The sequence below is a fragment of the Trachypithecus francoisi genome, unplaced genomic scaffold, assembly GCF_009764315.1.
Source record: "Trachypithecus francoisi isolate TF-2019V2 unplaced genomic scaffold, Tfra_2.0 Lachesis_group2, whole genome shotgun sequence".
NCBI lineage: Eukaryota > Metazoa > Chordata > Mammalia > Primates > Cercopithecidae > Trachypithecus > Trachypithecus francoisi.
The window spans coordinates 75305329-75319191 of NW_022681465.1; the positions used below are offsets into that span (position 1 = coordinate 75305329).

The 13863-nt window shown below is 38.6% G+C and overlaps 1 protein-coding gene across 2 annotated transcripts in view; it reads left to right on the top strand.

Annotated features, from left to right (window-relative positions):
• The window catches only part of C7 (complement C7), an 83557-nt gene that overhangs the window by 5866 nt on the left and 63828 nt on the right, over positions 1-13863 (top strand). The window contains exon 2 of one of the 2 annotated variants that reach the window (XM_033179448.1): positions 9443-9531. The exons of the other annotated variant lie outside the window; for it this stretch is intronic. Coding sequence (XP_033035339.1) covers positions 9454-9531 — 78 coding nt within the window. The 5' untranslated portion in view covers positions 9443-9453. The remainder of the gene's footprint in view (positions 1-9442; positions 9532-13863) is intronic. 2 annotated transcript variants of the gene reach the window in all.

The window sequence follows — 13863 nt, forward strand, 5'->3', positions numbered from 1 at the left end:
TATAGGAAATGCTACCCTGTGCACATTTGAGAAAATGTAAAGGCACAGACCTCCTTTAGCCGAGTAAATAAACCCAGCAGTATCAGCTACAGCGTGGACATTCAGAGTTTGGCAGGACGCGGATGTGTGCAGTGATCCCATGGCCCGCATATGGATGGTTAAAAGAGAGCCAGATTTGGGTTGTCAGAGACACTGCCTGTGAGAGTGCTTGTCTGCAGGATGAAGCAACCCCAAGAAACAGCATTAGTTTGGAAAGGACCCCCAGGAAGCAGGCATGGGTGAGAATCGAAAGTGATTAACAAAGGGATGAATCATTTGTGCCAGAGTACAGTGGCTACAGAGTAGTAGGAAGACATCCAAAGAATCACAAAAACACTGCGAGAGATAATCAGCAGTCAAATGTCTAACATTGATTTACCATCACCAGACTCCAGCTGGATCAGTCAAGCAAGACTCTGTTTTACTCTTGTCTCTCTCATTCCTGTTGGTCTGATTTTGGAGAGGACAGAGGCAGCCTGGGGAGGTGGGGAAGAGGAGTAAGGTGGTGCAATTTTGAAGTGGACTCCACTACTCCCTCATCACAAGCATCCAGAAACTGAAAGTAAGAGAGAGATGTGAAAGTGGAGGATAAATTGAAGTTTGAATATTATAATAGATTGTTTTCTGAAAACGTGACTAGTGGTTAATACCTAATAATGACTAGTAAAGCTGTGAGATAGGCTTTCCCAGGGACAAGAAAAAAAACGAGCTGACACAGCACAGAGGAAAGCCACATTGTAGAAAAGAAAAAAAAAAAAAAAACCCCCACATAGCTTATAATTTAAAACAAAAAAATCTTAAAAGTTATATGCTCTATATGTTTGTTGAAGTCAGAAAAGTATTCATAATCTCACCCAAATAACCTCCCCCAGCATTGTTCACAGTTTCCCAACTCCTTGGCAGCTTTTCACCCTTTCAGATATGCTAATCAGCACAATAAGCTTAAACATTTTTAGAACTATAACAGCCAGAAACAGGCAGGTAGAATTTTACAAGTGAAAAGAAGATACCTAATAAGAGAATGGGTTATCTAAGAAGATAGTGGAAATATCCAGAAAATAATGTTAAAAAGACTTTTCATAGGTACATTGAGAAAAAGAGTTTTGGGGAGTTCAAGAAGAAGAGAGAAAATATTGGACTATTAAAATGTGAGATGAGGCCGGGCGCAGTGGCTCAAGCCTGTAATCCCAGCACTTTGGGAGGCCGAGACGGGCGGATCACGAGGTCAGGAGTTTGAGACCATCCTGGCTAACACGGTGAAACCCCGTCTCTACTGAAAAATACAAAAAGCTAGCTGGGCGAGGTGGCTGGCGCCTGTAGTCCCAGCTACTCGGGAGGCTGAGGCAGGAGAATGGCATAAACCCGGGAGGCAGAGCTTGCAGTGAGCTGAGATCCGGCCACTGCACTCCAGCCCGGGTGACAGAGCAAGACTCTGTCTCAAAAAAAAAAAAAAAAAAAAAAAAAAATAAAATAAATAAAATGTGAGATGATTTTAAAGTCCTTTATCCAGAGTTATAAATTGGATGCATTTAATATTCTTAGAGAATCAGTAAAGATTTGAATTGCATTTTCTCCATCACCTTCAGCTGTCAGTTAAAGTAGGAAAATACATACAGATAAAGTAGGAAAATATATAAAAGAAACTACTTATAATTTGACAACCAGAAATAAACTGTTATGCTTTATTATTTTTCTTTGTAGATTTTGTTTTTCAATGCACATTTGATTTTTCAAACAAAACGTGATCACATTTTACATACAATTTTGTAACCTATCAGATCCTCAATATTTAGGCTTGTGCTATCACATAAAGATGATTATAAAAGGCCTCAGGAGTGTTTTATTTTAAACACCAAAGGGACCACCTACAGTACTAAGGAATAATTTGAGAGTCACCACCCCCTGCCTACTGCTGTGCTTCAACCTTGGTTACCGACTTAGGAAGCTTGGTTTCTTTTTAAAACCAGCCATTCACACTGCTGCTTCTTTCAGGTTTTCTCTCCTCTTGGTATCCTCCGGAGTGCTGTAGTCAGAGAGAATGGGAGTGGAATAAGAGATTAAAAGATGATGGGACCTTAAGGAAATGCTTGAAACCATTTAAGTCTACTGAATATTTTCAATTTGTGTGTCCATGGCATCATCGAACCCTTACTTGTCTTTGCAGAATTCAATAGTAGGAGATAGAGTTTGATAGGATTATACCAAATTTTAATTTTTTTAAAAAAACATTTATTTATCTTTGTAATTTATTTATTTCTTTTAACTGACAAATAAAAATTGTATGATTTTTCGTGCACAACGTGATGTTATAATATATGTATATATTGTAGAATGGTTCAATTGAGCTAATGAACCATTTGCATTACCTCCCATACTTATCATTTGTAGGGAGAATACTTAAAATCTACTCTCTCAGGAGTTTTTAAGAATATAACACATTGGTTCTAGAGCAGCCTGGCCAACATAGTGAAACCCCATCTCTACTAAAAATACAAAAATTACCCAGGCATGGTGGCGCTCACCTGTAATCCCAGCTACTTGGGAAGCTGAGGCAAGAGAATCACTTGAACCCGGGAGGCAGAGGTTGCAGTGAGCTGAGACTGCGCCAGTGCACTCCAGCCTGGGTGACAGAGCAAGACTCCATCTCAAAAAAAGACAAATAAAAAGAAAATAATACGTTGGTATTAATTAAGTCACCATTTTGTATGCTAGATCTCTTGAACTTATTCCTTCTGTGTAACTAAAGTTTTGTATCCTTTGACCAACATCTGTTCAACAATCCCCACCCTGACCCCACAGCCTTTAGTAACCATTTTACTCTTTACTTATTAGAGGTCAACATTTTTAGATTCCAAATATAAGAGATCATTCAGTATTTTTCTTTCTGTGCTTCTTTTATTTCACTTAACATAATGTTATCTGGGTTAATCCATGTTGTCACAAATGACAGAATTTTCTTCTTTTTTAAAGGCCAAGTACTATTTCATTGTGTCTCTTTACCACATTTTCTTTATCCCCTTATCCTTGGATGGACATTTAGATTGGTTCTGTATCTTGGCTATTGTGACTAATGCATCAATGAACATGGGAGTGCACATTGCTCTTTGATATACTGATTTCATTTACTTTGGATACATACTCTGTAGGGGACTGCTGAATCATATGCTAGTTCTATTTTTATTTTTTTGAAGATCCTTCAAACTTTTATTTGAAATAGAAACTGAAAAGATAAGTAGAGTCACTTAGCCTTCTCCCTAGTTCTTTCACTTTTTATACACCCAAGTCACAAATCTTGACTTGTACAAATGTATTAGTTTTCAAATCATTTAAGAAATGTACGCTAAGGAAAAAAACTATTAATGACAACTATAGTAGCACTAAAATAACTTATCAAAGGATACACATGATGTAAATTCTGACATCAAAAAATATAAACTGTTTGATGAGAGAGTAACAATGTAGAGTTGTATGCAAAGTTAAGTTGTAATCACTTTGAAATAGACTGTTGTGATTAAAAGATGTTCTCTGGAAGCCTCATGACAAGCACAAAGCAAAAATCTTCAGTAGAAGCACAAAACAGAAATAGTATTCAAAGAATACCACGACTGAAAACCGCAAAACCACAAAGACAGCAAGAGAGAAAGAAAGAAAAATGTATCTTCCAGCCTGGGCAACATAGGGTGGCCCTATCTCTACAATAATTTTTTAAAAATTAGCTGGATGTGGTGGCACATGCCTGTGGTCCCAGCTACTCACAAAGGCTGAGGTGGGAGCATCGTTGGAGCCTGGGAGGTCGAGGGTGTAGTGAGCTGTGATCACACTACTGCACTCCAGCCTGGGCAACAGAGGCTGTATCTCCAAAAAAGTATGTACAAAACAACAACAGCAACAACAACAACAACAACAACAAAATACCAAAATGGCAGTAGTAAGTCCTTATCTATCAATAATTACCTTGAACGTAAATGAATGAAGTTCTCTAATGAAAAGACATAGAGTAAGTGAATGAATAAGAAAACAAGACACAACTATATGTTACCCATAGGAAACTCACCTCACTTTTAAGGGCACACAGACTGAAAGTTAGGCGATGGAAAAAAAGATATTCCACATCAATAGAAACCAAAAGAGAGCATGGGTAACTATACTTACATAAGACAAAATAGACTTAAAGTCAAAAACTGTAAAAAAGAAATAAGAAGGACATTATATGATGATAAAGGAGTCAACTCATCAAAAGGGTATAACAATTGTAAATATATATGTACCCAAACTCAGAGAACCTAAATATATGAAATAAATATTAAGGATATGACGGAAGAGACAGATTGCAATACAATGATAGTAGGGTATTTCAATACCCCACTTTCAACAATGAAAGATAATCCAGAAAATTAGTGAGAAAACATTGGATTTGAACAACACATTAGACCTAATGAATCTAACACACACAAACACACAAAGAGAGAGAGAGAGAAACATTCCATCCAACGGCAACAGAATACACATTCTTCTCAAGTGCATGCAGAACTTTCTCCAGGACAGATAACATGCTAGGGCAAAATACAAGCATCAGCAAATTTAAGAAGATTGAAATTATATCAAATATCTCTTTTTTCTTTTTTTGAATTGGAGTCTTGCTCTGTCACCCAGGCTGGATTGCAGTGGTGCAATATCAACTCATTACAACCTCCGCCTCCCAGGCTCAAGTGATTCTCCCACCTCATCCTCCCGAGTAGCTGGGACTACAGGCGTGAGCCACCACATCCAGCTAATTTTTGTATTTTTAGTAGAGACAGGGTTTCACCACATTGGCCAGGCTGGTCTCAAACTCCTGACCTCAAGGGATCTGCCTACCTTGGCCTCCCAAAGTGCTGGGATTACAGGTGTCAGCCACCATGTCCAGCCTCAAGTATCTTTTCTGACCACAGTGGTATGACACTAGAAATCAATTATAAGAGGAAGCTAGGGGTAATGTTATGTGCCTGTTGTCCCAGCTAATTGGAAAGCTGAGGTGGGAGGATTGCTTAAGCCCAGGAGTTCAAGGTTGCGGTAGCTATGACGGTGCCAGTGCACTCCAGCCTGGGAAACAAAAAAAGACCCTGTCTCTAAAAATAAATAAAAATAAATGAATGAATATAGGGGGAATTTTGAAAAATCCACAAATATATGGAAATTAACGTGCTTCTCAACAATAAATAGGTCAGTGAAATTAAAAGGGAAATTAAAAATCTTTAGATAACAAGATAAAAATCTTTTATTTTATTTTATTATTATTATTTTTTTGAGACAGAGTCTCGCTCTGTCACCCAGGCTGGAGTGCAGTGGCGCAATCTCGACTCACTGCAAGCTCTGCCTCCTGGGTTTACACCATTCTCCTGCCTCGGTCTCCTGAGTAGCTGGTACTACAGGAGCCTGCCACCATGCCTGGCTAATTTTTTTTTTTGTATTTTTAGTAGAGACGGGGTTTCACCATGTTAGCCAGGATGGTCTCAATCTCCTGACCTCGTGATCCACCTGCCTGGCCTCCCAAAGTGCTGGGATTACAGGCATGAGCCACTGTGCCTGGCCACAATCTTTTATCTTAATATAAACAAAAATGGAAACACAACATAACAAACATATGGGATACAGTAAGAACAGTTCAAAGAGGAAGGTTTATAACAATAAATGCCTACATGAAAGAGAATAAAGATTTAAAATAAATAAGCTAATGTCATACCTCAAGGAGACAGAAAAAGAAGAATAAACTAAACCAAAGTTAGTATAAGAAAGGAAATACTAAAAATTAGAGCAGAAATAAATGAAATAGAGACTAGAAAAACAATACAAAAAGATAAAATAAGTTCTTTTTTGAAAAGATGAACAAATTTGACAAACTAGATTAATTTAAAAAAAGAGAGGATTCATAATACCACAAAAATACAAAAGATCATCAGAGACTATCATGAACAATTATACACCAACAAATTGGATAACTAAGAAGAAGTGGTTAAATTCTTCTATCCATTTAGGTCCTTTAAGTGTTTCTGTAAAGTGTTGTTCAAGTTTAATGTTTTCTTATTAATTTTCTGTCTGGATGATCTTCCAGCATTGAAAGTGAGGTATTGAAGTTTTCTACTGTTATTGTATTGCAATCCATCAGATCCTGTGGATCTGAAGAAAGAGATGGGTTACAATATAATATTTATATTTTGTATAAATATAAATATTTGTTTTATGTGTTTAGGTGCTCCAAAGCATACAACATATAAAGACTGAATCATAAAAAAATAGAAAATCTGAACAGAACAATAATGAGTAAAAAGATGGAATCTGTAATCAAAGATCTTCCATTTAAAAAAAAAAAAAAAAAAAGCCCAGGACCTGATGGCTTCATGGCTGAATTCTACCAACCATTTATTTTTTATTTTTCCTCACTGTCACCATTTTTATTCAGCATAATACTGAAAGTCCTAACCACAGCAATTAGGCAAGAGAACAAAATAAATAGTATTCAAATTTAAAGAGAAGAGGTCAAGTTGTTTTTGCTTTTAAACAACATGACCTTATATTTAGGAAAAACTGTAGGCTGGGCGTGGTGGCTCCTGCCTGTAATCCCAGCACTTTGGGAGGCCAAGGTGGGTGGATCACCTGAGGTCAGGAGTTTGAGACCAGCCTGTCCAACATGGGAAAACCCCATCTCTACTAAAAATATAAAAATTCACTGGGTGTGGTGGAGCACACCTATAATCTCAGCTACTTGGGAGACTGAGGCAGGAGAATTGCTTAAACTTGGGAGGCCGAGTTTGCAGTGAGCCCAGATTGCGCCACTGCACTCCAGCCTGGGTGACAGAGCAAGACTCTGTCTCCAAAAAAAAAAGTAAAGACTACACTAAATAAATCTTAGCAGTGATAAATGAATTCAGTAAATTTGCAGGCTACAAAATCAACATGCAAAAATTAGTAGCATTCCTACAGGTTAACAGAGATGATTCTGAAAAGAAAATCAAGAAAGAAATCCTATTTATAAAAGCTACGAAATAAAATACCAAGGAATAAATTTAATCAAAGAAGTTAAAGATTCTACAAAGAATACTATAAAACACTGACGAAAGTAATTTAAGAGAACACAAAAAAGGAAAGATATCCCATGTTCTTGGATTGGAAAAATTAATACCATTAAAATGTCTATGCTCCCCAAAGTGGTCTACAGATTCAATGCAATCTCTATCAAGATATCAGTGAAATTATTCACATATATAGAAAAAATTCTAAACATTTATAAAACAGCAAAAGACCCCAAGTAGCTAAACAAATCCTGAATAATAACAATGCTAGAGGCACCACACTACCTGCTTTTAAATTATACTACAAAGCTACAACAAAAGTAGTCTGTAAAAAAATAATAGTTTATACAAAAACAAGTAGTATGCTAACAAAAATAGCGTACTAGTGTCCTAAAAACAGACACATAGATGACTGGATCAGGATAGAGAACCAAGAAATAGATTTGTGTACTTACAGCCAACTCATTTCTGAAAAAAGTGGTAAGAACATACATTGGGGCCAGGTGTGGTGGCTTATGCTTGTAATCCCAGCACTTTGGAAGGCCAAGGTGGGTGAATCACAAGGTTGCGAGTTCGAGACCGGCCTGACCAATGTGGTGAAACCCCGTCTCTATTAAAAAAATACAAAACTTAGCTGGGTATGGTAGCGCATGCCTGCAATCCCAGCTCCTCAGGATACTGAGGCCGGAGAATGGCTTGAACCTGGGAGGCAGAAGTTGCAGTGAGCTGAGAACATGCCATTGTACTCCAGCCTGGGTAACAGAGCAACACTTTGTCTCAAAACATACAAACAAACAAAAAAACAAAACAACAACAACAAAAAAACAAAAATACATTGGGGACCACGCATGGTGGCTTGTGCCTATAATTCCAGCATTTTGGGAGGCCAAGGTGGGTAGATCATGAGGTCAGGAGTTCAAGACCAGTCTGGCCAACATAGTGAAACCCCATCTCTACTAAAAATACAAAAATTAGCCAGGTATGGTGGCACATGCCTGTAGTCCAGCTACTTGGGAGGCTGAGGCAGGAGAATTGCTTGAACCCAGGAGGCGGAGGTTTCAGTGAGCTGCGACCATGCCACTGCACTCTAGCCTGGGTGATAGAGTGAGACTCCGTCTCAAAAAAAAAAAAAAAAAAAAGCGGGCCAGGCATGGTGGCTCAGAGTTGTAATCCCAGCACTTTGGGAGGCTGAGGTGGGCAGATCACGAGGTTAGGAGTTTGAGACCAGCCTGATTAACATGGTGAAACCCCGTCTCTACTAAAAATACAAAAATTAGCCAGGTATGGTGGCACATGCCTGTAGTCCAGCTACTTGGGAGGCTGAGGCAGGAGAATTGCTTGAACCCAGGAGGCGGAGGTTGCAGTGAGCTGCGACCATGCCACTGCACTCTAGCCTGGGTGATAGAGTGAGACTCCGTCTCAAAAAAAAAAAAAAAAAAAATGCGGGCCAGGCATGGTGGCTCAGAGTTGTAATCCCAGCACTTTGGGAGGCTGAGGTGGGCAGATCACGAGGTTAGGAGTTTGAGACCAGCCTGATTAACATGGTGAAACCCCGTCTCTACTAAAAATACAAAAATTTAGCTTGGCGTGGTGGCATGTGCCTATAATAATTTCAGCTACTCAGGAGTCTGAGGCAGGAGAATCGCTTGAACCCAGGAGGCAGAGGTTGCAGTGAGCCGAGATTGCACTACTGCACTACAGCCTGGGCAACAGAGTGAGACTGTCAAAAAAAAAAGAAAAAAGAAAAGAAACATTGGGGAGAGGATAATCTCTTTAAGAAATGTTGTTGGGAAAACTGGGTATTTATAAGAATAAAACTAGATTCCTATCTTCTGCCATATACAAAAATAACTCAAATGAATTAGATTTAAATGTAAAATGTGAAATTATGAAGCTACTAGAAGAAAACATAGGGAAACATCATAGATCGATGGTTTAGGCAACGTTTTTTGGGGTAAGATCTCAAAAACACAGAAAACAAAAGCAAAAATGGACAAATGGAATTATATCAAGCTAAAAAGCTTCTACAAAGCAGAACAATCAAAACAGTAAAGAGAGACAACCTATGGAAATAGAGAAAATATTTGTAAGCTATTCGTCTGACAAGGGATTAAGAACCAAAATATATAGGGAAGTAACTCAGTAGTATATATTAATATTAATCTGATTAACAATGGGCAAATGCCTTGAATAGACATTTTTTCAAAAGAAGACATACAAATGGCTAACAGGTATATGAAAAAATGCTCAATATCACTAATTGTATTAGGCCATTATTTGTGTTGCTATAAAGAGATACCTGAGACTGAGTAATTTATAAATAAAAGAAGTTAATTTGCCTTATGGTTCTGCAGGCTGCATAAACATGGCATCAACATCAGCTCAGTTTCTGGTGAGGCACTCAGGGAGATTTTACTCATGGCGGAAGGTGAAGCAAGAGCAGGTATGTCACATGGCAATAGTGAGAGCAAGAATGAGTGAGGGGACCAGTTGCAGTGGCTCATGCCTGTAATCCCAACATGGGAGACTGAGGCAGGCGGATCACATGAGGTCAGGAGTTCAAGACCAACCTGTCCAACATGGCGAAACCCCATCTCTACTAAAAATACAAAAATTAGCCAGGCATGGTAGCAGGTGCCTGTAATTGCAGCTACTCAGGAGGCTGAGGCAGGAGAATCACTTGAACCCAGGAGGTGGAGGTTGCAGTGAGCCGAGATTGTGCCACTGCACTCCAGGCTGGGCAACAGAGCAAGACTCTGCCTAAAAAAAAAAAGAATGAGTGAGGGGGAAAATGTCATACATTTTTAAACAATCAGATCTTAACGAGACTCACTATTGCAAGGATGACACCAAAGGGATGGTGCTAAACCATTTATGAGAAATCCACCCCTCCCAACAGGCCCCACCTCCAACATGGGGATTACATTTCAACATGAGATTTGAAAGGGATATCTAAAGTATATCTTTCTGCCCCTGGCCCCCTGAATCTCATGTCCTTCTCACACTAAAATAGATACCTGCCCAATAGTCCCCCAAAGCCTTAACTCATCTCAGCATTAACTGAAAAGTCACAAGTCTCAAGAACAAAGTGCAATCTAGAGGTAAGTTTCTTCTACCTATAAGTTTGTAAAATCAAAAAAAGTTACTTACTTCCAAGATATAATTGGGGTACAGGCATTGGGTAAATGCTCCTTTCCCAAAGAAGAGAAATCAGCCAATAGAAAGAAGCTACATGCCCCATGCAAGTCTGAAACACAATAGGGCAGTCATTAAGTCTTAAAGCTCCAAATAATCTCCTTTGACTCCAGGTTCCACATCCAGGACTCACTGCTGTGAGGGGTGGGCTCCACTCCACCTCTTGGGCAGCTTTACTTCTGTGACTTTGCAGGATTCAGCCACTATATTGCTCTCATGGGTTGGAGTTGAGTGCCTGAAGCTTTTCCAAGCTCAATATGTAAGTTACTGGCGGATCTGCCATTCTGGGGTCTGGAGGACAGTGGCCCCCTTTCCACTAATTCACTAGGCAGTACTCCAGTGGGGACTGTGTGTGGGGGTTCCAACCCCACATTTCCCCTCTTTACTGCCCTTGTAGAGGTTCTCAGAACCTTGTAGAGGTTCTGCTTAGGGTTCCACCCCTAAGCAGACTTCTGCCTGGGCAACCAGGCTTTCTCATACATCCTCTGAAATGTAGGTGGAGGCTGCCAAGCCTCCTTCACTCTTGCACTATGTGTGCCTATGAACTTAACACCACATGGAAGCTGCCAAGGCTTACAGTTTGTACTTGTTGAGGCAGCAACCCAAGCTGTATCTGGGGTTCACTGGGCTAAGGCTGGAGCTGGAGAGTGGCCTGCATGCAGGGAGCAGTGTCTTAAGGCTGTGCGGGGAAGCAAGACCCTGAGCCTGGCCCATGAAGTCATTCTTTCCTCCCAAACCTCCTGACCTGTGATGGGAGGGGCAGCCTCAAAGATTTCTAAAGTGCCTTTGAGGTCTCTTCTCCATTGTCTTGGCTATTAATACTTGGCTCCCTTTTAGTCGTGCAAATCTTTCTAGCAAGTGGTTGCTCCAAAGACCCCCTTGAATTCCTCTCCTGATGATGCTTTTTCTTTCTCTGCCGCATGGCCAAGCTGCAGATTTTTCAAACTTTTATACTGTGCTTACCTTTCCTATATCAATTCCAACTTTAAGTCATTTCTTTGCTCCTAAATCTGGGCATAAGCTGTTAGAAGCAGCCAGACCACATCTTGAAACTTGCTGCTTAGAAACTTGTTCTACTAGATACCCTAAGTTATCACTCTTAAGTTCAAACTTCTACAGATCCTTAGGGCATAAACAGAATACAGCCAAGTTCTTTGCTAAGACATAACCAGGTGACTTTTGCTCTAATTCCCAATAAGTTTCTCATTTCCATCTGAAACTTCATCAGCCTAGACTTCACTGTCCCTATCACTATCAGCATTTTGGTTACAATCATTTAACCAGTCTGTAAGAAGTTTCAAGCTTTCTTTCATTTTTCTGTCTTCTTTGGAGCCCTTCAAACTCTTCAAACCTCTGCTCATTACCCAGTTCCAAAGCTGCTTTCACACTGTTAGGTGTCTTTATAGCAATGCCCCAATTCTCAGTACCAATTTTCTGGATTAGCCTGTTCTTTGTGTTGCTATAGAGAAATATCTGAGGCTGGGTAATTTATAAAGAAAAGAGGTTTAATTGGATCATGGTTCTGTAGGCTGTACAAGCATGACATCAACATTTACTCAGTTTCTGGTGAAGCCTGCAGGGAGCTTTTACTCATGGCAGAAGGCAAAGTGGGAACACACATGTCACATGGCAAGGGTGAGTGCAAGAGACAACCCAGACATTTAAAGTAGAGCTAATACTAATCCTTCTCAAACCCTGCCAAAAAATTGAAAAGGAGGGAATACTTCCACATTCTTTTTATGAGGCCAGTGTTATCCTGATACCAAAGCCAAAGAAGTACTTACAAAAAAAGAAAACTACATGCCAATATTCTTGATGAACATAGTTAACATAGACACAAAAATCTCAACAAAATAGTCACAAACTGAACAACACATTAAAAGGATCATCTACCATGACCAAATGGGATTTATTCCTGAAATGCAAGGATGGTTCAACATACACAAATCAATAAATATGTTATATGAGATTAACAGAATGGATGACAAAAACTATATGATCATCTCATTAGATGCAGAAAAACGTTTGACAGAATTCAACAACATTTCACGATAAAGACTCTCACCAAGTTAGGTACAGAAGAAAAGTACCTTGACACAGTAAAGGCCATATATGAGAAGCCCACAGCTAACATTATACTCAACAGTGAAAAATTGAAAGCCTTTCAGTTAAGCTTTGGATCAAGACAAAAATGCCCACTTTTGCCACTTTTATTCAACATAGTATTAGAAATTCTTGCCAGAGCAATTAGGCAAGAAAAAAGAAATAAAACGCATCAAAATAGAAAGGAAGAAGTGAAAATGTCTATGTTTGCTGGTGTCACAATCTTATATGTAGAAAACCCTACATACTCCACCAGAAAACTGTTAGAACTAATAAATGAATACAGTAAAATTGTAGAATATAAAATAAACACTAAAAAGTACATTTCTATAAACTAGCAACAAACTATATGAGAAAGAAATTAAGAAAACAATCCCATTTTCAATAACTACAAAAAATATTTAGGAATAAATTTAACCAAGGAAGTTAAAGACCTGTACATTGCAAATTATGAAACACTGATGAGAAATTGAAGAAGACATAAACAAATGGAAAGATATCCCTTGTTCATGGATTGGAAGAAAATATTGCTAAAATGTCCACACTACCCACAGTGATCTAGAGTTTTAGTGCAGTCTTTATCAAAATTCTAACATCATTTTTCAAAGAAATAGAAAAAATATCTTAAAGTTTCTATGGAACCGCAAAAAACCCCAAATAGCTAAGGCAATCATGGGCAAAAAGAACAAAGCTGGAGGTATTACTTTCCCTGATTTTAAACTAAACTACAAAGCTATAGTAATTAAAACATCATGATCCTGGCAAAACCATAGACCCATCAACCAGTGGAACAGAATAGAGAACCCAGAAATGCATCCCACATATATGGTCAATTGATTGTTTTTGCAAAGGTACCAAGAATACACAGTGGGGAAAGGATAGTCTCTTTAGTAAATGGTATTGGGAAAACTGGATATCCACATGCAGAAGAATTAAATTGGACCCTTATCTAGCATCATATATAAAAATCTACTCAAAATGGGATGAAGCCTTAAGCATAAGACCAGAAACTGAAAAATTGCTTGAAAAAAATCTAAGGGAAAAACTGTATTGTTCTAGGTAGGGTTTTTTTTGGATCAGAATCCAAAAGTTCAGGCAACAAATGCAAAAACAGACAAATAGGATTATAACAAACTAAAAGCTTCTGCGTGGCAAAGAAGACAATCACCAGTTTTCAGAGACAACCTGCAAATTGGGAGAAACTATTTGTAAGTCGTGCAGTCAATAAGAGGCTAATATCAAAAATATATATGGAGCTCAAACAACTCAATAACATGAGGCTAATATCAAAAATATATATGGAGCTCAAACAACTCAATAACAAGAAGACAAAAAACCCAATAAATTATCAGCAAAGTACCAGGAAAGAGAGATGGAAGTAAAGCAAAAATAAAAAATGGACAAGAGACCTGAGTAAACATTTCTGAAGGGAAGACATGCAAATGACCAACAGATATGTTTAAAAAGTGCTCAACAT